This window comes from Condylura cristata, unplaced genomic scaffold, assembly GCF_000260355.1.
Source record: "Condylura cristata isolate star-nosed mole 26May11 unplaced genomic scaffold, ConCri1.0 scaffold00009, whole genome shotgun sequence".
Classification (NCBI taxonomy): Eukaryota; Metazoa; Chordata; class Mammalia; order Eulipotyphla; family Talpidae; genus Condylura; species Condylura cristata.
Genome location: NW_004567110.1, coordinates 45,235,491 through 45,262,282, shown reverse-complemented (window position 1 = coordinate 45,262,282; position 26,792 = coordinate 45,235,491). Strand labels below are relative to the sequence as shown.

Here is a 26,792-nt window from a genome sequence, read left to right as displayed (position 1 = left end):
AATGATGTAAAAATAAACTTTGTAATAAATAAAATAATAATAATAATAATAATAATAATAATAATAAATCGATATTATGAATGCCCACAATTTATAATCTAGATGATTTGGACTATTCCTTGAAATATACATTCTACTAAAACTTAATTCAAAAAACCACAGATAATCTGAGTAGACATACTTGTTAAAAGCTTGAATAAATAATAATCCTAAACATAGCTAGATCCAGATGCTATCAATGGTGAATTCTACAAAAAATTTAAGGAACAAATGATAATGATTCCTATAATTTGTTTCAGAAAACAAAGCTGAGGAGGCTCTCCTAACTTATTGAGTAATTTGGCCTTAATAAATATCAAAATTAGACAAAGGCATTAAAGAAATGAAAACTTCAGTTAAATATAGCTCATGAACATCAATGCAAAGGTCCTCAACAAAATATAAGCAAATGAAATCCAACAATAAAGGAATTTTGCAGCAGGGAAAAGTGAGATTTATTCTAGGCATAAAAAGCTGGTTCAGGCCCTCCCTGGTGGCGCAGCGGTTAAAGCACTGCACTAAGAAGCTAAAGCCACTTCCGCATGAGTTCAATTCCCGCCTGCCCTGGAGGTAACCACATGGCGTGGCAGACTTCTCCTGACCCGCCCACTGCTCCCCTTAGCAGTGTACTTCGTCAATCTGCCTGTTCTGCTCCCCACTCTGTCTCTGGTGAAGCCTCTCACCGCCCCTGAGCCTCTGGCCTGTACCCCAGTTCTGTATGCACAAATAAATAAATCTTAAAAAAAAAAAAAAAGCTGGTTCAATATTGAGAAATAACAGACTAAAGCAGAATCTTATGATCGTATAACAGATGCAGAAAAGGTATCTGGCATAATCCTACACCCATTCATGACACTAGCAATTGTCCTCAAGTTGACAACATCTGCTCAATACTAAGAAACAGTATTTTCTTCCTTAGATCAAGAACAAAGTAAAGAAGCCTCCTCTCATCTCTCCTACTCAGCACTGTAATGGAAGTCTTAGATAATGTAGTAAGACTGGAAAAGGATATAAAGTTATATCCTTTTATATATATAAAGAAAAGGATATTTAGAATGGGAAGGGAGCTATAAAATTTTCTTTGGTCACAAATGACATGACTGTCTATATAAAAATACCAATCAACATAAAAAGAAAAACCTGACCTAATAGATGATTATAGCAAAGCTGAAAGATAAGGAATACCATACAAAAAAATCAACTGGTTTTCAACAGCAATGAACAGTTTGCAGTTTAATTTAAAACACATCATTTATACTAGCACAAAACAATGTATATGAATCTAAAAATCTGTGTATAAACTTTGAGGAAAATCATAAAACTGACAAAAGAAAATCTTTCCATCTAATGAAAATCAAGCATTATGGTATTATAAGAAAAATAGACACATAGATCAATAGAATAAAATTAAGAATACAGAAATAAACTCACTTATGGATATTTAATCAACATTGGAGAAAAGCCTCAAGTCTCTTCAACCAATAGAACTGGGAAAACTAGACAGCAATCTGCAAAAGTATGAAACTACCATATACAATTTAACTCAAAATTAAAGGCTTAATGATGTAAGATCTGAATCATAAAATATACAGAGGAAAACAGACAACATATACCACAATATTGGTCTCAGTTATGTACTTGGGGACTTAACCCCAAAGGCAAGGTAAGGTAAACAAAAGCAAAAGTGAAAAAGGGGACTACTTCAAACTACAAAGCTTCTGTGCAGTGAAAAAACTTAGCATTAAAATGTAGATACCCTACTAACAGAAAATAGTTGTGCATAACCTGGTAAGGTGTTAATATCAAAGATCTACAAAGAACAATAATTTGAAAAAAAGAAAAAATTAAAAAAAATAAAATGGTTAGAGGACCTAAATAGGTATTTTCCCAAAGACACACAGATTACTAAGTACACGGGAAAAAAAAGTTCTTATTACCTCTTATCAGGGGAAAGAAAAAAACCCACGAGACACCATCTTACACTTAACGGGAATGACCCCATACCAAAAAGACTAGAAACAAAAAGAGTTGGCAAGGATGTGAGGAAAAAAGACTATCATACACTGTTGGTGGGATGTAGAATGCTCCAGTTCCTATGGAAAACAGTATAAAGGTTTTCCAAAATATTTAAAAATATAGATCAACCACATGATACAATTCTATCACTCGTAAGTAGCTACCCAAAGAATGTCAAAACACTAATTTGAAGAGATATATAGCAGTACTATAACAATAACCAAGTGATGAAAGCAAGGGAATGCCCAAGGACATATTATTTGATCGGTACACATACACACACACTTCAAACACTACTCAGCTATGAGCATCGATGAACTCTTGTCATTTATGACAACATGGATAGAGCTGGAGGAGATTATATTTAGTGAAGGAGAAAGACAAATATGGGATTGTTTTGCTCATAGGTGGAATATAAAGAAGCAAAACACAGAGTCAAACAAAACCAAACCAAAAGAACCTCTAGAAGTCTGACTATAAGGCTGCCAGTGGGGAAGGGGTTGGATGGAGATTACAGGTGGAAAGAAGCATAAGGCACTATGGTGAAGGACTATGGTTGCCTTGGCTGGGGTGTGGTGTGTTGACACATTTCTCTGAAGAAGTTCGATTCCATATTTCTGAATCATAAACATTATTATAAAACAATGTTACCTTAATAAAAAATTTAAAAAAATAAACATCTAAATAAAGGAAGATATTCCATGAAATCTATATACAAAAGACTCAATATTGTCAAGATGGCAGTTCTTCCCAAATTGATCTACTGATGCCATGTAATTCTAATCAAAGCATCAGTTATTTGATGGAAAGTGACACACTGATTCTCTATATAGAAAGTAAAAAATAAAGAATAGCCAATACAATGTCAAAGAACAAAGTCAGAGGAGTGATTCAACTTTAAGACTGAATGTAAAACTAAAGTAATCACCATAGTGTAGTATTGTTAAAAGAACAAGACAGGTCAGTAACAGAGTTCAGAAATAGACCCCCATAAGTATATGCAAATGATCTTTCACAAGGGAATAAAGGCAATTCAATAGAACGAAGACTTTTAAACAAGTGGTATTAAAACAACTGTGCAGCCAAATGTCAAAAAACGAATCTAGACACTGACCATGTACCTTTCAAAAACTTCATTCAAATTTGATCAGAAACCTAAATACAAAATGTTAAAACTATGAAACTTATTAATGACGACATAGGAGAAAAGCTAGATCACTGATTTTTTAATTGAAGTAAAAACTATACTACGTGCTCGCATGTACACACAAATTCTGTAGGTTTCAGTGTGGCAATGTGTCTTTAGATACAACACTAAAAACATGTTCCATGAAAGGAAAAAAAATGACTAAGGGAAACTTTGTAAAATTTGATATTTCCTCTCTGCAAAAAAAAAATTACTCTTAAGGGCATGAAAAGTAAAGCTGAAGATTGGGGGGAGTATTTTCAATTACTGATCTTATCTGATTAAAGGACTTGTATCTGATAAAGGACTTGTATCCAAAATACAAAGAAATCTTCAAACTCAGCAAGTAAAACAACCTGTTAAAAATAGGCAAAATATCTCAACAGACACAAAGAAGATAGAGTTGGCAAATAAGCATACAATATGGTAAACAACATTGTAATTTCTTTTGACTTTTTTGTTATTTTATTTTAATAATTTACTTTTACATCATTTTGGGCCTTTTCTCATCTCAGTTATAATCCCCGTGGGCTTCCCATCACCAAATCACTCGTGTGCCGTCACCATAGTCCAGTGCATTTCCCTCCTCTCACTGGTTTTTGTTTTTGTTTTTTTTTTAAATTATGTTTATTTTACATTTTTACATTTTTTTCCATCTCAATTCCTCGCAGGTTTCCCATCATCAAGTCACCTGTGTGCCATCACCATAATCCCATGCACTTCCCTCCCCACCCCCAACCGCGTTTTTGATCCCATTCCCCACTCCACCTCCACAAGATGTCTCTGGTATATGGCTGTTCATTATTCTCAACATTATTCTTAACATTCCATAATTCTTAATGGAAATGCAAATTGATTCGAGTTGATAACACTAGACATCTATTAGAATGACCAAAACCCAAAATACTGACAACAGGCAATGCCAGTGAGGTACTTTCATTCATTGCTAGTGTGAACACAAAATGGTATAGCCAACTTTAGAAGATAATTTGGTGGTTTTCTCATAAAGTTAAACATACCCTGGCAATTCAATCCAGCAACCACATTCCTAGACTTTTACCCAAACAAGTGGAACATTTTTTTCCATATTAATAATCTTCACACAAATGTTCATGGTATCTTTATTTGCCAAATATTGGGGGAAAAACGGTTACTCTTCAACTGTTAAGAGGTAGGGACTAAATCAGCATTGCTATTTTAGAGTATATATGATTTTTTTAAATCCAGTAAATAAATTGAAGTGTTTCTGGACAAAGCTGTTTCTCAACACATTAGCACATCTCCAGAAAACGTAAAATTTTTTAAGATTTCAGTGCATACTTAACAAACTCATTTTAATATGAATGCAAAAGCACTGTTTTTAGTTTGTAAATAGGCAAAAAAGTTGGTTTCCATATTCAAGTTATGCTTCTTTTAGTGTATTGTACATATCTTAAGATATGTAAATGTTAATGAGAATATCTTGTAATATTTAATCAAAAACACATTAAGATCATTTTTTGAACTAAAGTTTCATGATTTATTTGCTTATAAGTAAATACTGAACAGTATCATGGACATAAAAGATACCTACTATTCATATAGCTTTAAAATAGACACATGAGAATAAATGAGTCCTGTTTTCAAACATATTTACCCTGAAAAAAACCTTACACGGTTATCTTTAGCTGTTCATTATGACACAGACTATGAAAAATACAAGAAAAGATTGTACTTTATGAAGACCACGTTATAAATCTGGACTGCATGAGTCCATGAAATGAAAAAGCAGAAACCTGTTTATACTTAAGATCAGATAGTGACAAGCTAACTTTTCAGTATTAGAAAACACTAACACTAAACACAAGCTCTACTAAAATTAAAATAAAAACCTGTAATTTTTTTCAACAAAAAGACTCACAAATTTTAGTTTTATTTCTATCTCAAAACAAAAACATTAGGTAATATGTAACAATTATTCTTTATAGTACTTTGGAGAATTTATGTACTTTATCATCCAAACTTCCATTTCAACAAGGAGGACAATTTAACTTTATGTATAACCAATAAGAAAGAAAAGTTAACACCAGAAAAACTTGGGCTGAATCTATAGTCTCACCACAAATATGAAAACAATAATAATAAAAAAAAAAGTCAGACTAAATCTGACTTGAATTTTTCATTGTGGAAATTCACTGAGCTTTCCACTTTAAACTATCCAACAGAAGAAAACCTGACCCATATTCATTCACTTTAGAGAGAACTGATGAGTATAAGAAATCTGAAAAATATTATTTTTCCCAGTTCAGTTCATTTTTATCTTACAACCATAAAGACCCTGAAACTGAATTAAGAACTTAAAACACTAAGAATTTATTCAAATATAACCTAAAAATAAATCAATCTAAAATATCATACATGCCTTTTGAAGATTAAATTTTTTTCATTATTCCTCACATAGCAAGGCTTTGTATCTTGGACAAACTTTCTTTCCACATAACATCCCTTTAATAAGTAAAATTCACTTATTTCAAGATTCACAGACAAACTTTTATGATTTGACCAAATGTCCTGTTTTTAAAAAACTCAAATCAATCTTAGCTAAAGTAGTATAATTAAGTCCATACCAGTTTCATAATTGTATTTGTCACCATCAAAATACTGTAAGTTACATAGTTATTCTGTTCACTCCTTTTCTCATTCAAGTACTCCTCACTCTTCAGAGAGCCCTACTTATCACTCACAAACCTATCCCTTTGCAAAAAGCCCTTTTAGTCCTTGAGCATTTCTATGACCCAGATGGTTCATTTGTAAACACAAAACCTCTCCAAAGTTGGGACAAAGCCACAATGTTTCCTCATCAGGTTCACATGAAGTTTATAGAAATAGAGAGAAAAGTTCTACAATAACTTCTTCAATAAATCCAACACCCCCCCATCAAAAATTTGTCTTCAGTTGATTAACACAGATATTAAATCTAAATAAAAGACAGGAGAGTATTATACTTAGTTGTATAAATACTCTATTTACACATGGGAACTGAGTGAGGATGCCATAGTAAGCTAGCATTTGATACATAAAAGCAAATGGAATATGATGATCAAAGATAACATGTTTTAGAGTTAAAATGTTCAGTAGAAAGTTGAATATTATTAATTAATTGGAAAACAAGCAAGATGTAACATTTATTCTAGAATTGAACAAAGTTTGCATGCATTTAAGAGAAAGGGTGGAACATTAAAATTTAAAGAGTTTTTTGGGAGTGAAAGAGGTTTTCTAATATTTATAAAATAAACCTAGAGACAAAATTTGCACCCATTACATAAAACATTTTCCTTTATGAATTAGAGTAACCACCTAGAATCAGCACTCTGTGATCATGAATGTCATAGAAGTTAGCCTTTCAATCTCACTTGAATCAACACAGAGGGCTTTATGCTCTAGGAATTAAAAGCAAGGATAAGAAACTCTGGCTCTTTGTGGATAATGGCTTACTTCATAATCCACAAAAAAAAAAAAGGAAATCCATTTTTGCAAAGTTAAAATAAGCAGAGGATAAGTACAAGAGAAAAATATGAGAAATAAAGGTGGAGGCTGATTCAGGAAATTAAGAATATACCTTATTAAGAGTTCCAGAAAGAACTAATGGAGGGGAAGAAGTATCAAAAACATAGAAGAATTTCCAGAAAAGTAGAGACTTTCATTTGAAATGGCTCACCATATTGCAGAATTATGAAAAATGCCCATATGAGACACATTGTTAGGAAAATCACAGATGGCCAAGAATAAGAAAGGGTGATGCTGGGGAATCACTGTATCCCATGATCAGCCCTTCAGTGTACTTGACATTTTTGAAAAATATTAAATATTTAATGATAAGTTTAAGGCAGTGCCTTCTTTATATTCAGTATGTGTGCAAATCATTTTAACTAAATATTCTAATTATGCATCTAAAATATTTGTACCTTGAAAATCTGAGTATATTTTTGTGTAATATCTTTTGAAGTATACATACCTTATGCTAACAATTTTTAAGCAAATAAAAAATAAAATACGCATAATGCTGTGATCACGCTTGGTTTATATTTAGGCCTTGCCAAAACTGTGCAACCACTGCATGGATCTATGACTGTAGAAAATGCATTTAAATCACCAGAAATACAGCCGGCAGGCCTAATAAAATGCACGTCATTACCTGCTGTGGGATCTGTAACTGCTTGACTGGTGATGCCAGATGGTGGTTCTTGAAGCTGGTAAGTGGCATTTGTAGACGGTGTCGTGGGGCTGGTGTTGCTGCCTGTCATGTAATGTGCTGGATACGGGGAGCTGTTATAATACTGTGCGTACTGACCCTGGCCAAAACTGGGGTAAGATGGGTAGTCCTACCAAATGGAAACACACAGAATCATCTGTCAGAATACTGAGATTTCTTTCTTACATTTCTAAGAATAACTGTAAACATGCTCAGTGTTTTTACGCCTTCTCAGAATTCACAAGGTGTACTTGAGTACACAACGTCTGAAGTACTCAGACTTGAAAACAAATTTCATCGAAGATCAGAAATGGTCTTATTTCGTATATTCCATGCTTTACTAGATTAGCAGGTAAAATTAAAACAGTTTGAAAACCGAACAACTCATCAAAGATGGTTAGAGAGACTTAAAATATATATATGTATATCCCCACTCGAGTCTAGCACAGATAGTTCTTCATACATGTTATGAAATAACATATTTTTAAATTTCAGAAGTTAAATTGACTTTTAAAATTACCTGCTGTGAACTGTTAAAGCCGGAGGAATTTGTGAGTGAGTTATTTCCTGTATACAATCCCGACGATGTTGTAAAACTGCTACCTAAAAGAAAATGAAAACAAAAACAGCTTTCAATTTCTATTTCATATTTCCTTTAAGATATTACTATTTAGATAAGACACAGAGTTCATTGCATTTGCTTTGTCTTCAGCATAACTCACTGCATGGTCAATTTTATCATCTTAAAATAGTTGACAATTTTAGCTATGCTTTATTACAAATGATTAAAAATTAAAGTGCTTTGAATTTATGAGAACAAAAGTAACAATGAACAAAATTATACATTTGTGCAGGAATAGGAAATTATACATTTGTGCAGAAATATCAGATACCGAGCTTTCCGATTTTTAAAGCATATGAGGATTTTTAATATCTTGACAGTCAAGTATGCTAAATGTAAAATGATGGGATCAGATTCAGTGGTAATAACATTATTGCTAACTCAAAAAATGATTTCAGATATGTACTTATCATTAAAATGGTGCCTGAAAAAGCTGATAATTTCATTCCACAAAAGAATGTAGGGCAGTAATTGGAATATTTGATAAAACTAAGAAGAGGAACATGGTGTTTTACATATTACAGATGCTGTCTAGATAAAAAAAAACACACACAATCCACTTATCTAGATAGCATTTGTAATATGTAAAACACATGTATGCCTACTAGTTATACACTCAATAACCAGTGAGCAGAGTGTGGGATACAAATATTAAGAACAAGTCTTAGCTCCTTCTTTCACTTTATTTACTATCTTAATGTTAAATTATGCAAAATCACAACCCTCTATTTTTTATGTTGATACTGGCAAACATTTTTAAAAAGACAAGATCAAGAATTGGCAAATATGTGAAAAGTGGCATTTGGATACTGCAAAAATGGGAATGCAAGTTAAGTACAATCTTAATGAATTATTGAGAAATGTTTTATCCTATTTAATCCAGTAATTTAATCCAGTTATATTGCCAGGTATTTAGCCTAAGAAAAAAAATAGAGATTTATACAACAAAAATTAGAAAAGATGTTCTTCAATACTACTTCTAGTAATACTGAAGGTACACCTTAGTGCTTAAATAGTGTTATTCAGGAAATAAAATATGTCCAAATGGTATATAATAGTAATGTTAATATGGGAAAGTTTTTCAATTTTGTCAAAATAATTAAGCAGCAAAAATGGATTTTGTTGATCACTTCTGAAATATTTTTAAGAGTATAAAACATTTTCAAATGCGAAAACATCTCAGAAGTATTACCTATGGAGCAGTATAATCTATGGCCATATAACATTCATAAAACCAATGAAAATTTTACTCAGATCCTTATTTTACCTTGTTTCTATAAATAGAAAGAGCAGTGATTTAAATTTTTTATGGCAGTTCATCAGGAAGTCTTCCATATGAACTAGATACTCAGTGATGACTTCAGGTGTAATGAGGTAATCAATACATACCAAGTATATTTGCTACTAATTATTTAATTATTGGCTTAAGAGTCAGAAAACAGTTTCTGGGTTCATTCCTTACAAACTGTTTGGCCTTTGAACAAATCACTTTACCACTCAAATGTATAATTTCCCCCTTTGTATTTTGGGTCTCAGTGTATTTATCTTTCCCTTATTTATTTGTTCCCAAATTATATATGCCATTAGTTATTTATAGACAGTATCTTCACATATTTAAATTCTTCCCTACTTATTAAGTATGTATAAAATTTGAAAATTGAGCTGAGGACTTGTTTTTTCATTAGGAAAATATTTCCTAAGATAACATCTAATTTAGTTATTGCACAGACTCCTATTTGAGGACTTCAGTAATATCTATTAGTCAAAGTTCCCAGAATACCATCATAGATAATGAGAGATCTCTCACACTGTTAACATGTATTTTATTATGAACATTGGGACCGCATGAGACAAGCTTCCCATATTAACACTGGGATCATGGTCATAACTATATGGGGATTAAATGATGAGTCAAAGATCTTGGACCTCACAAGATTTCGCAAAATGCTTCCGCTTTTTTTTTTTTTTTTGTAAGACTTATTTATACACACAAGAACTGGGGGACAGACCAGAAGCAGGCGAGTCAGAAGAGGTCTGTTATGCCATGTGGGTCACCCCCTAACTGCCACCCACCCACCCCACCCCGCCCCCACCCCAGACCAGGGATCGAACTTGTTCAGTGTCTGCAGACAGCTTCACAGTGCTTGGCTTTAATCTGTAGCATCACCAGGGAGGGCCCAAGCTTTAATTTTTTAAAACATTAAATCTCATGGATATGGCTATCAGTGGACAGTTATTTTTGATTATATATAATACATACAATAGCAAGCTTTATTTAAAAAATGAACATTTAAGCATTTCCTTATAAAGTCTAAGATTTATTTGTATTAAGTGTGAACATCAAGACTTTTTTTAACCACTATTTATACTTGATAGGAAAAAAAATCACTTTGGCTTTTGACTTGTTTCTTTCATTAAAGCTCTAGATTTCTAGATTATAACTTGCTACTTTCATTTAAACTATACATTTCTAAGTTATGACTGGCTACTTTCATTTCTACTACATATTTTTGAACAGTAAATACTGACCCTAATAATCCCTATCCACCAAGAAAATGCATAAACTATAGAAAACATATTTTAAAAATGGATGTTTTCATTCTCTAAGTCATACCCTGGAACAAAGTAGAAAAGATCATGGAAGCTATAATGTTCAGACAGGCCACTGGGGTATGACCAAGTAAATCATAGTTCAGTGCTCCAAATGTACCCAAGTGACTTTTCAGACTAAATGTTACTTCTAAGGCTGTACATTTGCTGGAAATTCAACATAAGTTATATTCATTTGTTGGCTGACTTCGGGCCCAGATTCCATTCCATTTAGTATGCTGAACCAAGAGTTTAATGGCACTCCAGTGGCTTAGAAGACTTAATGCAACTTCCAAAAGGGTCTAACTTACTTCAGGGAAAGGTGTATATAATAGAGAATCAGATTCAGGCAATATTAGTTTTTCACCACCCAGAACTGGATTTAAAGATTGCCTGCCTGGATTCATGCAGGACTTAGGCAGAGAACTTTTTGTCCAGGCCACCAGCATTTAATTTCTACAACTGCCTCCTCTGCCAGTTTCCTAATAACTTTCTGGCCCCTCCACTTCCTTCTTCATGAAGGAAACAGACTCTCTTTGCTAATGCACATATCTGATCTACCCACTTCCCAGATAAAAAAAAAGTAACCACCAGTGGTTCCCTACCGTCCTTAAGATAAAATTCAAACTCCCTGACCAGGGCCTATTATTAGGTCCTATCTGACCTGATTTCATTTTATCACTTGGACATCTTTGGTCTCTTCCCAGTAACCCAATCTACTCTGATGCACATTCCAGCCTAACATTACAGAAGCGATATGCAGCACTCCTTTTACTTCCCGTTGTATCCTGGCTAGCATCTAACCAACTTCATAGTTCAGCTAGACTAGAATCCCCCTTCTGCAGAAAAACCTTCCCTGAATGCCCCTCTTCATTCTTTTTCCTTAAGCCTTGGTTTGCTGAATCTCACTCTCTCTAGCTCTGGCATTAAGATATGTATGGTATATATTACACGTACATACATTATATATTTCTATATATATAGATCTCTATTTTGCATATACATTTCAACCATATACTTTACATATAGATCCATGAATTATTAATCAGCATTTGTTAATTTGTACTAACTGGCAATGAACCAATTAGTACAAATTAATAATTAACCATTATATTTAAACTAGTTGGTCCTTTGCCCAAACTGGCTAATAAAAGATCTCTGAGTGCATAAAAAAAATGGGTATCTGTAGTCAACCCAGACTAACATCCCCAGAACACAAACTACAGTGACACTAAAACTAGATAAAATCCATCGGGTACTTACCACCTGTTAGAAACCTGTTCATCTTTTACTTATCTGTACAACAACTTGATATGTGAAAGAGGGTTAGGCTAAAGTAATATAGTTTCCATGTAGTGGATGTAAAAATTCATAAGCTATGTGTGGTTTTAGGGTCAGGACAATGTTCTTTCAACCTATTTTATTTGAAAATGCATTAAAGTTTTCTCAATTGTATAGCTATTTTAGCAACTACTTCATGTAACTTTTGAATAGAGTAAGTTTTTCTTTTACATAAAAAAAAGTGGCTAGACTCATTAGAAACATTTAGATGGGTGAAGCTTAGAGACTGTTTTGAGCATTTCTACCCTTGATCTGGGCTAAAGTTCACAGGGAGTTTATTCATCATACACTGATAGCTGATCTCATGCAGTTTCAGTGCTGATACCACCAGGTGAATTTCAGCAAAGTTTAGACCACCACCAAGGAAAGGCAAAACAACAATGATTATGCTAATAAAGTTACAGTGTGCAGCTGCTAAACCTTCTTCCTACTCTGGGCAAGCCCAGCGAGAGAGCATACCCATCATCCCCCTACACACAGACAGCACAGGGGAGAGAGGGAGACTTGGCCAGGAAAACAGGATCAACTTATTGAAAGTTTCTGTAGATTTACCAGTCTTTGATTGTAAAGCTGGATCACAGAATTTGGCTTAGTATTCAGAATGCCCTTATTAAAAAATATACACAAGTATTTTTCTTACTAGACACAAGTGAGTTTACATAAAAATTACCTTTAGGTAAAGAGTAGGCATATTCTTTGATAAAATACTTTAAATTTGATGTGATAACATATTATAAAATCCCCCAAAGTAGAAAGAATTTCCATTTAGAACCCATATTTCTCAATTAAGGAGCCTGGTATTGATGGGCTCCAATAATATGCAATATTAATTCTGAATTAAATTGTGCTCTATGTAGGGTGGGGGTGGAAACACTCCTTTGTTAAAAAAGAACTTCCTTTCTATTGAAGTTTATTATGAAAAATTATAGTCATACAACTTTTTTTTCAGGAGAGGAGACACTAATTTCCAGTCTAAGATGCCAAAAAATCCCTATGAGAACAACTACTACTCTAGAGGGTATCACTGAGGTCCATTGTCTGAGGAAATTTTAACACATTCATACAAAATGATTAAGCCAACAGAAAGTAACCATTAGTTTCCATTATCTACACAGGCAACATATGTTCTGAGGAGCTGCTCAGTAAATGAAATAATACAACCTGGTTATACTGAGAAAGGAAATACAATTCTGCATAGAAACGGGCTACAAGTATGTTCCTGGCATGGGTGAAAAGAAACTATCCAGAGATCAGTTACTGAAAGGTTTACAGGAACTGGGATTGGAGGGGGCTGTGGAAGGGTGATGGCTAAAGGTAGGAGACAGACGTTGCTGATCATTTGTATAAGAAAAAAGTTCAGAAAAAGAAAGGACACTTTTAACTGAAAAACTCAAGGATCTGGAGTGTGAACTTAGAAATAAAAGTATATTGGGACAAAGGAAATCTTACGGTTTTGATTCCCTTTTCAAGGAACGGAGGAGGGAAGGGGGATCGCTATCTTGGTAATAAGTTTTCATCTTGACCATAAATTCCTAAAATCCTTGTTACATATCTGCTTCCCATACAGACGGACAAATCACTCATGTCTCTTGCTTTCCAAGGCTCCTATCTGCGCTCAAGTGTGAGACGAACTGGTGCTTAAGAATTTCATCTAGCCTGCTAAGTTGAAAAGAGACTATGGCAGGGGCTACATCTCTAAAAAGTGCCACTCTCCATGGGTACTCACCCCCACACACCAAGAAAAGACCATTCAGGCTCAGGGAAAAGTGACGATGGGGTGCATTTAACAAACAGGGCTGTTAAAGCCGCATGAAACACGCTCACCCCAGATTGTGTCCACAATGTCCAACAATCATAAAAAAAAGCCTCTCACCCAAAATGTTGCCCTCCAGACAACCCGGCCAGGGCTGGTAATGCCAGCAGCAGACCGGGATCTAACTCACCGCAGCTGGAGATGCTCACAGGTGGGGCCGCAGAAGCCCATAGCAAGTCAGGAGGTAGGAGCACACCAGATGCTAGCCCAAACTGCAATGGCGGGAGCAGGACATCTCTCAGAGGTAACTTGGACACAGACTGCTGTCACCCTTCAGTAGAGCTGGGCAGCACTGACCAGTCCTACCGGTCACCACTGTTCACCAGCATTACAGCTCTTCATGAATTGCTGGCCCACACCAACAGCAAAGAACTCTGAGACATCAGGTCGGGAGCCTCTGGTGCTCCTTTTCAGGTGATGCAAGAGGCAAAGCCAGGGGCCACTGGCCTCTGCAGTGCTCTTTGGTTTCTTCGAGACGCTTTTCAACTTCTTTCTTCTGAAGTTGACTGCTAGATGCTTCTTACTTTTTCATTCTTCTTCGGAGGTCTGGAAGAACGTTCCTCAGACAGTGCTTGGTAAACTGGCGTCTGCCCGTCTTATATAGCCTCTTGCAGGAGTCCCAGTACACCCACCCCCACCCACACACAAGACCTCCCACCATCTAAAAGCCTGATTGGACGGTCTTCAATCCTATGGCTGATTGGACCACTTGGCATTCATCAGCTTATAGTTCACACCTGCTCGGTCCATTCTATCTTCTGCACCCGGGAACCACCAGCTTTTGCTGGTTGAAAATTAACAAAACTTTATATGAGACTATGACCCAAGTTAACAGGTGGGCAGGAAGGACATCAGGAGGAAGGCTTTCTATAACTTTGTGTAGTAGCCGTAGGCAGTTTGCGAGGCTGACTCCAAGGCCAGTAGACATCAGGTGAGGAAAAGTAAATCTCTACTTCATTATTTGCTTGGCAATGACAGAGTGGGAAAGGAAAACTAACAATTGAGTGTATTTCTCAGATTTTATTTAAAGGACACACACTTTGCTAGCTTAAAAAAAAAAACACCAACTAGATGATATATAAAGGCTTATCTGATAAAACAGATAACAATGACTACTTTAGATTTAAATTATATGGAGAAAATTAAATTTACCTCTGGAAGGATTTGAAATATTTTGAACACTCCAGGAATAAAATCCAGCAGTTTTAACTTAAATCAAATTTTAAATTGATTAGGCATCATAAATTTTGAACAGCTCCTAAAAACTCCCTTATTTAAGCTGAGTACCCTGGGTCCCCAGAGATGAAGCAGAGATGTTACATCCACCTATCATACAGGCATCCTAAAAAGTACTGACCTTATAGTACGGACCCACATGTCCCAAGAGATACTACCTCTGTTAGCTCAGATATTTGCTTGTAGTTTCAGGGTATATTAATGAAAACAAGAGTCTTGTTTGCAATATGAAGCATTTCAACTTCAGAATGCAATAACAGCTTACATTTCCACAATGATCTGTATTTGGGTATTTTTGTATCTGTTGTCTCAGGCTATTTCCAATTTAACTCATGAGGAAGCTGAGGAGAACATGAGGGGAGACTTGTTATTTCCCAAGAAGCAGAACAGAATGGTGATATCCTTGTTCAAGGATTCTCAAGTTAAAGAATGATCATATTGCCATGTCCAGGCCACTGATTTCCACTCTATGTTACCAAATACACCTTTAGATGTCCTGATTCCATAACTTGGAAAGAGGATATTATCAAAGCAGCATTAATTTTTGTTACACAGTTAAAGGCTAATATACCTGAGAAAATTAATAAACTTGGAATCACTATCTCATTTCTAAAAGACTATTCCTTTGTAATTGTCTTTTTAGGCCAGTTGATAACTTTAAAAATAAATTTCATCAACTTGTCTAGGGATAGTGTTTTACAAAGATTTTGCTTTCTTCTTGTCACTGTCTAGGTTCCTACTGAGGAAGGGTGGTTATCTTGTTAACCGTAACAAACAAGAAACAGTCTTGCTAGAAGGACTTGTTCGGTCACCCTGTTCTCTAGGTGCTAAGAAACTGTAGTTGAAAAATAAATCAATCCCTGAAAATTTGTTAATTAAATGACTGGGCTTCTATTACACATTCATAGTTAAGAACCCAGTCTACTTTGACTTATGAATTAAAATGTTAAATCAAAATTTTGTGGGCTAATGCTGCCTCAATATAACTTCAAAAAAAAAAAAAACCAAACAAACAAACAAAAAAAGGATATCGTGTAGGTCAGAGGTCTACTTCACAGAGAACAAGGAATCACATTAAAAAACCAGAATCCCAGCCAAGTTAAGACTGCTGGAACCTGCTGGGGCCTGTCTGTATTTCCCAAGTTTTAGAGCATTTTCTAGCACTTACTGGGCAAGCAGAATGCTATTTGTCCCTCGTGTATTTTCACAGAAGTCCATTTGCTTTCCTTCCCTGGCCTCTTCGCCATGGGCTATGTCCATCATCAGGCACGATCTATGTGGCAGAAGTTAGTGCAGCTCCCCAGGGAAAAGCCTCTGAAGGCCAGATGGGCTATTTAAAACCAAAGTTTTCCTCTTCTTTTATAAGAAGGATTTAAATGACCAAATTTTCCTTTGACCCCAGTAATAGTTTTTATATTCTAAAGATGATTATGTACCTTGTGTAGTAAAGATTGCAAAACATTTGGTTTATTATTCTTAAACTATTTCTATGTATTTAACTAAAAAAAGTCATATAGACAATAAAGTGGGGATTGCTCACTGAATGACTATTGCTATTATTAGATTTCAAAAAAAATCTCCATACAATTTTCAATGATTCGTCACTTGAAATAACACAGAATTATCATAGGAACTGAAATGGGTAATCATTTTATATATATATATATATATATATATATATAAGCAAAAAAATAAATTCTAGAAATGTAAAAGAGCCATAAACTAAAATACAGATATTGAGTAGACTGGCAAAGCAACTGAGAAATTTTGAACATTACTGCAAGTTGCAACAGTTATTCTTCAATTCCAACTTTTGTGTGTCATTTTATCCCAGAAAGTACAACTATCAAATGACTTATCATAGCAGGTTACAAAAGAGGTTTAAGATATATTTTCTTAAAATCACCTATTTTGGAGTTTGGCATTTTTCCTCTTGGAAATACCATTTGTATTTATAGTGAAAAAATTTATCATTACAGTTTGCCAATCTATTTTGAGGTTTTAAATGGCTAATAAATGGAAACGCTGCAATTATGTACTTATAGGCAGGTAGACTAAAAGAAAGAAGGGGGATTTCCCTTATTTGACTATTCCTACTTTACAATGAACCCCAGGATAAGTGAGACATATTGAGGCTCAAAGTTGTGCCCTTAAACAAACCTCTGTCCTAACTAGCTCCTCACTAGTTTGAACTCCAATCTCTTTAACAGAATAACATTATGTACATGGAGGGAGGCTAATTTTGTGTTATTTTTCTTCTCTAAATGAGAGCAGTAAAGCTTAAAGAAAAATAAACAAAGTGGTTTCCAGAGCCTTCTGAGTTTCATGCATGAGCATCTGTGTAGCTGCTCCTATCTATCATGGTAATTCCCTGACACCTTGGCGCTCAGTGAAGGTAATGTCCCTCACAGCCACTGCTATTTGGGGCAAGAAAGCATGCAGGAAAGCATCCAGTACCACTGCCTCCCCTCCCCCTACTAGTATGATGGGCGGGGAGACTGCTTTGATCCTATTATGACAACAAACTAACAGGAGTTGAAGATTTTTATCATGGTAATTTTCAAATCCACTTCTCCAAATGCAGAAAACTAGAGTTGTTAACTTCTAACTCAAGATGGCATAAACCTCTCCATTTCTAACAAACATTTGTATATTTTAGTTATATTGTTAGAGTGTGGAGATGAAAAATATGAGTAAAGACTCATCTTTACTTATCCCCAACTGTGGAGAATCATTTCAGTTAAATAACTATGGAGAGCTGGGTTTTCCTCAAAGCTGAAGCTTTAGCTCCGTTATGTGACTGAATTAAATTTTAATTGATTTTCTTTGTGTATAAAAATCTTTTGCACTTTCTTATCTCAGAAAGACTGCTAAACAAAATTCCACATTCTTCATAGGATAGCCTCAAAATGATGAACACAGTTTGATTCCTGTGGTAGCTAGAACTCTTAAATCTATATGGGTGGGCTGTATGGGGTGCTGAGATAAATGAGTGGGGATGCTTTGCAATTTGAATTTTTAAAAAATGAACTAAAAGTTTGATTTCAAGTCAGTGGCTTTTTCTACATAAAAAGAGAATAAAACTTGTTGATGACCCTGGGCAGTCTGTAAAATTCTCCAGTAAATAAAAAGTTGAGGCTGTTTTTCATAAGTGAATTGAGATTCCTTGCTCCCTACATACACCACACACTTTCACTCTTACTTCAGTATCCTTTGATTGGTGAGCAATTCTGAAAATATGACACAATCTACACAATTTACCCACTTCGTCCATCCCAGCTCAACCATTCAGCAACTCATCTACATAATGCCTGTCAATACGGTGTGAAAAAGCCTCCTCACCCATTCTAAAAGTTTCCAGATATGCTAAGGCTACATTGGGAACCAGAAGGTATCAAAAACAATTAGCCAGGATTTCATTTCCAAGTGGTAAATTCTAGAATTCTCTATGGACAGAAACATTGTGTCCCTTTTATTTAACTTACTTTTGCAATCTTTCATTGAATGTACAAAAGACCTAAATAAGGCAAAATTAAAACTTTCCAGCAATCTTGCAGCAAAGAAGAAAACAATCAGATCTCCCAAGCCCTCATGTTTTCTTTTTCTAGAGTGTTAATATATGTGTATATAAAATGAAAATCCAATCTTTGCTTGGCTTAAAAAGGTCCATGCAAAAAACCTGCTCTGGGTGGAAGTGGTAAATGCTGGTGCCTAAAAGGATCCAGAAGGATCACGTGGACCAAATAAGGACACCAAGGCTGGTTTAATTTAGAAGATTAGGCAGATCTGCAAAGCACCAACTAATTATTCCTTATGTGTCATGAAGTGTTACGTTAAAGCATAGACAACACTCATGAGTTAGTTCTCTAAAAGCTTTTCAACAGCTTCATAGCTGGCAAACTACTTATATAGCTAGTTATGTAACACAGTGTCTCAATTATTTAAAGAGTTTATCCATTCTACAGAAAATGTACCAATAGGCAATCACATTTTGAGTGTTTGTAGTTTTCACTAAGAGCCTTCCCTATAAATGTTGCATGTGCATGTAGAGCATGGAGCCGCTGACAGCTCTAAATCATGCTGTTCTGATGCAGGATTTAATTATCCATGTCCAGCCATAAGGAGTCTATATCATATTATAAATCAGTATACATCATTATCCATCATCATATTGGCAAGTTTCAAGTCAATAGCATTTTATTATCTGACTTGATATGTGAAAGTCATATTACATCCAATAATCTCAAAGTGTGTCAATTACCATTATAATAATACCTCAAGCCAAGGGTCATATTAAATATAACCTCAATCATGGAAAATGGGTTCTACAATCCCACTGGAAAGATTTCAACCAGGAGCCACACAAAAAAACACAATAAATCAACTGAGCCCAAATGCAATGAAACCTAGGTGGCAGAAAAACAACGCTTTCTTTGGTGCTGTTCATGTCCTTATTTCTTTAAGTTTTTCCTCAAAATTAAGATTCTTTATTCTCCTGCATTTCCATTCCTCTCTCTATTCTAGCATTATGCTGTCCTCAAAAATATTGAATTGTCCTCTTCAGAAGTGTTTCTTGTTGTAGTAGAGAGTAGGATTAGGATAAGTCTCACAGCAGTACTGTCTTGTACTGGTGGCAGAAACTATGGGGTCTACACCTGAGAAAGGAAAGCAAACATGTCTTTTAAATAAATGAAAAAGGATGTAAAATATAAGTAAAAGAATAAGATAAAAATGTCTTTAAAATCTTAATATACATTTTTTCTTTTATATACATTTTACATCACTGTTCCTTCTTGTATAATAAATGCTTTCTCCTCTCACATGTATTCCCTATACAATTCCCCCCACCAATTCACTCATGAACCATCCCCACAGTCCCTTATGCTTTTCCCTCCCCTGTTCTGATCCCTCTCCATCACCCTATACTGCAGAGTATTGCTGACTTAAGGTTACCTGTTAATTTTGTTATTTATTATAAACATTTTTTTTCCCGACCTCTTACTAGGTTCCCCTACATTCCTCCTACAAGTGAAGCCATCCTACTAAAAAGTTTCTAAATGCTTAACTCACAAATTTTGCACTGTAACCAAAAGCCTGGCTCAGGAGCCAAGCGTGAGTCGCTGGCCTCTGCAGAGGACACATCACCTGTTTCCTCCTGACACATAGGACCCACTTCTCTCCTCCACTTGACCCTGGCATAGAGTGGAGAATTAGATTTCTCATGATGGCACATTAATTTCCCTCATAGTTCTCAAAAGACTTTGCAATTGTATGATTTGTCTTTCCATTGTTCCCTGACAAGAATGAATGCTCTAAAAGCAAACAGCTTGTCTGCTACTGATCTATTTCATTATCAGCGTCCATGGCTATTAAATACATTGATAGCATCTCTTCACCACTTTTTTTGTCCCATTTATCTCTTTCCTCAACAGGTAGTTAGTATGCATAGAAACACATTTTTCCAGAATGGCCTAGGATTTTGGGATTCAAACATATAATATCCTTCTATCTTAAAATACTAAATAGCTTAAAATTCATAGTCACCAAATATATCAAAGATTTTATAATTCAGATGAATGGATATGACCCAATAAAATTTTAGTTTTCTGTATAGGTAAAACAAGACTCTTAAAATGATAAACTGGAACTACCTCTATAAAATATCACACAGGATTAGTAACCTTAATGTAAGAAATAATAAGACAAAGGTGATAATCGCCACGGCAGGGAAAACAAAAACAAAAACTATCCTCTCCATTGGGAAAAAAATGCATAAAACAATAAAACCTTATATGTACCAAAATGACAATTTAAAAAAGTGAACTTTTCTCCAATGTGTTCACTGTAATCCCTAGTCCTTTCATGCATAAAAATATAACCCTTACAGAATCCAAAAACAGTTTGCCTAAAAATTACACTTATATTTACTCAAGGAAGTAATTAATGATGCACATAGGATAGTCACAGCATAACTATAGATGTTCAATAACTGAGGGACTAAGTAATATATCTATGAAACCACACAGCTATTAAAATGATGCTATAGAGGCCCTCGCTGGTGGCACAGCAGGTTAAAACACAGCATTAAGAATTAAAAAGCCACTTCAGCATGAGTTTGAACCCTGCCCGCCCCAAAGGTGACCCACATAGTGAGGCAGACCTCTCCTGACCTGACCGCTGCTCCCCCCAGCAGTGTACTTTGTCAGTCTGCTTATTCTGCTCCCCACTCTGTTTCTGGTGAATCCTCTCACCGCCCCTGCACCTCTGACCTGTACCCCAGTACTGTATGAATAAATAAGTAAATCTTATTAAAAATGATGCTATAGAATAGAATTTATTGACAAGAAAAGATATTTACATTATATTTGGTACTGAAAATGGTATGCTGCAGCACTATGTTACATAATGTGATCACATACTGCATTTGGAAGACTATATATCAAAGCAATGTAATAAATGCACTTGGGGGATAACTGATTATTATTTTTGCTTCTCTGTATTTTCCTCTTTTCTTCAATTAACAAATATTTTTATGGCAATTGAGAAATACATAAAAGATACAGATGGGCCTCCCTGATGGCCTAGGAGTTACATCCCAGCGCTATCAGCCCAGTGGCCTGGGTTGGATCCCCAGCCAAGGAGCTGACCTCCCACATAAGGCACAGCAGACCTCTCCTGTCTTGCCCATTGCTCCCCTTCATGTATCAATAAATCCACCTGTTCTACTACCTATTCTACCTTTGGTGACAGCTCTCACCCCCTGCACCTGTTACCAACACCCCAGTTATTCTATGCAAAAATAAAAGTAAATAACAGATAAAGACTCAAAAGAACTCCTTCAATCAAAAATTAGTGATCAGAGATTTAATTCAATTATGGTTTGACACTATTAAAATGTCTAATAGGATGTGTTCAGCTGATTTGTAGTACAAAAAATTGGCAGGATATGTTTAGTTATCTGAAAAAAGCTTTCAAGTACTTTACAGACTTGTGATAATAATTGGCTTATTATAATAATGGATAGATATTCTCATAAACAGACTTGCCGATGTAAATTCTAGCCTTCATCCCATCTGACTTCACTACAGCATGTTTTACCTATAGTTTCAAAATCCGAACTCAGGGACAAGCCTTGGAAGTAATATCTTCAACATGTGTCGAATGACTGTAAACCTGACCTCCTAGTCTTTGAGAGGTTATTAGTCAGCATATAACACATACTCTATTTCCAGAGTTGTGACGATGAAAATGAAGATAACACTCCTTTCTAGAAAGTTAGGTTGGCAATAACAAAATCCAGAGCTTTCATATATATCATACCACAACATCTTACATCATATCCATCACCCCTTTCATTGGTAGAACATAAAACATTAACTTCGCATAGGATCTAAGGGTTTTTTTGAAAAGAGACTCAGAAATCAGTTAGTTTCACCAGTTGGTGTTATAAATATGAAAGTTTAGGTGCTGAGAGTAGGTAAATGAAGAGCAAACCAGAATAGAGAACTTGTCTTTAAACCCAGTCCACATTCCAACTCATCTTCTAGTCAAACCAAACATCAGGTTCTAATTTAGAAAGTAGATATCCTACAAGATTAAGGAAAGGTCAGTGTCAGAGTGCATACAGACCTTGCATCTGGTAGCTGTAGGGTGCCTGTCCAGGTTGAGGGGTGCCAAAGCTTGTGCCATAGCTGAGAAATCCTGTCTGTCCAGGTGACTGAGATTGTGATAATCCACCTTCAGTCTTGATGCCTGCCCACAATGCACCTAAATCAGTTAGTGATAGCTTATCTATCTGTTCATTTTCAAATGCTGGTAAATATACAGAAACACTACAACTGTTCAGACATAAATACTTTCCATTATTATTTCAATAAGCAAGACTACACATGATTAGAACGCAATATCCAAAACTCTAAATTCAATGAAACAAAAATGATTACAGATCCTATTGCCTATTCGCACTGTTAATTCTTGTTTTTATGAATTCCATTTTCTATAAAATTTAACTCCAGTTAAATTTTAAATATAACTTCTACACTTAGTTTGTTTCATAAGAGTTTAAGATCACCTCCTTTATCATTATGCAATAACCATATTGAAGCTTCAAAATATTCCAAAAGTTGCTATGCTTTTTTCTTAAAAGTTAGTAATGAGAATCTCTAAGTCTCTCTGTATTCTTTTTTTTTTTATCATTGACCAGTAACTGATTTTAGTATGCCTATTTTGAAGTCAGAGGTAGCAATATTAGTGACAAAATTAAGTAACACAGAAAGAAAGCTTTCTCCCAAATATCCAGATCTTACCAGAAAGCACAAAAGCAACAGACTAAAAGCAACACCAAGCAACAGCATGGTGATTTATAAACAAAGTTGATCACTAGTTCCCTTTTTGTTTCTTACAATATCAAGTATATATCAAGTATAAATGTGTTAAGTGTAGTTTTAAGTATATTTTTATCAGTCCATAACATAAAAATAATGTATCTGTGCTCCCAAATACTTTCTAAAGCACAGGCTGATACACTAATTCGGGATTTAGGATTGGTAGCCTTGTTGTGCAGGAGTAAGCCCTGGATCATAATTAAAGGCAGTCATGAAAGTTAACAACTGTCCTTAATTCCCACAGAGGGCGGGGAGGAAACTTTCTGCCAAGGGAATTCACATTTTTGAATAATTTTACTTTGCACTTAAGATAAATGGTATCTTTGTGATCTAGAATACACAGTCGTCTCACTGTTTATTTCCATTTTAGGGGAATTTCATCAAAGATGAAGTTAGGTGACTTTTCTAATGTAGTAGAAGAATCTGACTCTTGGCTGGGAGAGTGCACACTAATTCCTGCAGTATCTCTAAATAACTCCATGAAGATCTCAATATTTAAGTCTCAGCAAAACCTTAACATTTTTTCTTTTAAGATTTATTTATTTGTGCATACAGAACTGGGGTACAGGCCAGAGGCTCAGGGGTGGCAAGAGGCTTCACCAGAGACAGAGTGGGGAGCAGAACAGGTAGATCGACCTGAGGGGAGCAGCGGGCGAGTCAGGAGAGGTCTGCCACGCCATGTGGATTTCCTCCCGGGGCAGGCAGGAATCGAACTCATGAGGAAGTGGCTTTAGCTTCTAAGTGCTGTGCTTTAACTCGCTGCTCCACCAGGGAAGGCCAAAACCTTAACATTTTTTAAAAATGTATTTTTTCCTTTACAGGCAGTCTCAAATCAGTGAATAATCTATCTCTCTGAACGCTTCCTAAAAATGACTCTAGAAACTCTTCCTCCTCTCCCTCCTTTTTCTGTTGCTATTAGGAATTTTCCCTTCTTTCTTCACTTGACTCTATAATAATCTGCTTCCAGTTTTCACCTGTACCAGCTCTTTTTACCAGGAGTTTCAAAAGGGAATCTTAGGAAATATATGAAGCTTAGGAAATAGATGAAGAAGTAGAAGACAAGTTAATCACACCTATCATTATGGTTTCTACCTACAAGCTGGCAAAGTGATCTCATTGGTCAACTCCAGATTAAAGAAAAGTCTAAGTTCTTCTTCACTCATTTCTGCTTCTTTCTATGAAAAGATTTGTCTCTCTTTTCTTGCTGGGCCTAAGTTAAAGGCAGGGGACACAGACCATGGAGAAAGTCTGGATTGCATTCTTCCTTCCTTCCATTGGGAGAAGGTTGCCCTATTTTTTGATGCAGTGGCCCAAGAACAATGTCAGACCCACTGGGGGCATATCTTTTTATTGTTGTCAAGGTGCAAAAAGAGAAGAAAGGAGCCCATCAAGAAAATTCTAGGCTTAAAAATATGGAAGGCCCTATAATGAGTCCTTCACATGAGACATTCCTCATATCACCTCCAGATCTCCACCTACAACATGAAAATCCCCATTCTTGCTAATAGCTTAACTAGAGGATTTCCTGCCCTACAGCTCAGGAATTGCCAGAATGGGCAGGAGAAATAGGAGAAGAGTTCATCAGTGGCAACCAGAACAGTGACAAATTAACACCTTCCTTAGTAGGTCTACAGAAGTTCATGATCATTTGTGTGAGCAAATACATTCCATTTACACTTCAAGTTACCAACTCACAAATAAATTTTGAAAATACACGTTGGGAAATAACAACTCATCACATAATTTAAGCTATATAAATAATCATAGGTTCGTTTCTTTCTTTTAGCACAGAAATGGTTTAAAAATAAAGTTTGAATGAGTATACAGTATGATTTTGAGAAACCCTGAATAAGTTATAGAAATGTACTTCTAAAAAGTCCTAAATGAACTAAACCAAACTAAGAGAACCTCTATAATAAAGTCTTCAAATGAACTTCTAGAAAGTCTGTTTTAAAGCTGTTTCTAAAGTCTGTAAGCACCTAGCTAGATAACATTCAGTTTTAATAAGTTTGAAATAAGCTATACAGGATGAACTCGTATCTAATTTAGATGCTAATTTCTTTGCATCTTTCAAGACATGTGCTCATGGCAGGATATTATTTACAAATATAAAATACTCTAGAAAATATAAAAGGGAAACATAATTAAAATACTAAAAACAAAAATAGTATGTTATACCAATCATTTCTTCCAAATGTCCATGAACATTTTCTTAAACACTAGATTTTAGTTTTTTTCTTAATGAAATGCCAATAATTCACACTTTTCTACTCAAATTACAATTCATTCAAAGTTATAATAATAATAGCTTAACTAGAGGATTTCAAGTTATACTTATATCCCACTTAAAGAAAATGTATTTCAAAATTCTAAGATTTTTTTTAAAAAATTAAATTGGGGTTTTACTGGATTTATTTTTAATTTTCAGGTAATGACTCTGCAACATTTGAGCTAAATTACACCAAGATTAAGATAATCTCCAGGTGGGAAGGAACAAATGGAAATAGGAGCTTAGTTTCCTGATTACCTCGTAGAATACAGCCCAAGCTGTGATATATAGATCACTTTTCCTAAAAGTTGATAATGCTGAAATTTGATAACACCACTACCCTCAAGTTCAGATCAAGGGTTTGTTGAATTCTACCTGAACTTCCCTATCATAGGTAGGCATCTGATAAATAGGAAATGAATATTTACCCCCAAAAGACTTTATTCACAGTTTATCGCAAATATGCACCCAAATATTTGCGATTCCAGAGTCAAGAGCTCAGATGTCAAATTGCTGAGACATAAATGGGAGAAATGAGAAGAAGAGGGCGTAGGAAACAGGCAGTCTATTTGCCACCTCTTCCCTCAAGATCAGTAACCACCAGTTCTTGCCATGCTCATCAAAAACAGCTCCACTAAGAATTTTGACACAAAAAGTTGGTGACACTTTTGAAAGGGGCCCACGAAAAACAGCTTCAACCACTTTCACATATACAGGCAGGTCCACTAGATAATGCCGCTGCTAAAACAGCAGGATCACTCACCATATGAGGAAATTCCGTATGGCTGTCCCGGCTGTGGGTACGTGGCATATGCTGTAGCTTGTTGCATTCCTGTGGTAAACTGTGTTTGCCCATATGCAGCCATAGTTTGTGAGGAAGGAGTAGGGAGAATATGTGGGTATGGTCTGCTATTTGTCAGAAATGACAGAAAATAGAAAGCCCATGCATTAGATGGAAACATGCAAGGTAACTGATTAACAACCATATCACAAATTCAGTAAAGATTGTCTCTTAAGTATAACTTTCCAAAAGAACATACACAATGCTGAAATATTTCAGTGTTTC

General features: G+C 35.3%; 1 protein-coding gene across 6 annotated transcripts in view; it reads right to left on the bottom strand.

Moving 5' to 3' along the window:
* The window catches only part of EYA1 (EYA transcriptional coactivator and phosphatase 1), a 147,149-nt gene that overhangs the window by 83,047 nt on the left and 37,310 nt on the right, over positions 1 to 26,792 (bottom strand). For 2 of the 6 annotated variants that reach the window (XM_012722915.1, XM_012722916.1), the window contains 5 exons: positions 26,490 to 26,632; positions 22,703 to 22,864; positions 7,993 to 8,075; positions 7,435 to 7,602; positions 3,962 to 3,965 (listed from right to left, as the gene is read on the bottom strand). In XM_012722915.1, coding sequence (XP_012578369.1) covers positions 3,962 to 3,965; positions 7,435 to 7,602; positions 7,993 to 8,075; positions 22,703 to 22,864; positions 26,490 to 26,632 — 560 coding nt within the window. Of the gene's footprint in view, positions 1 to 3,961; positions 3,966 to 7,415; positions 7,603 to 7,992; positions 8,076 to 22,702; positions 22,865 to 26,489; positions 26,636 to 26,792 lie in introns of all 6 variants that reach the window. The other 4 variants (XM_004679807.1, XM_004679805.1, XM_004679806.2 and 1 more) reach the window with 3 other exon arrangements.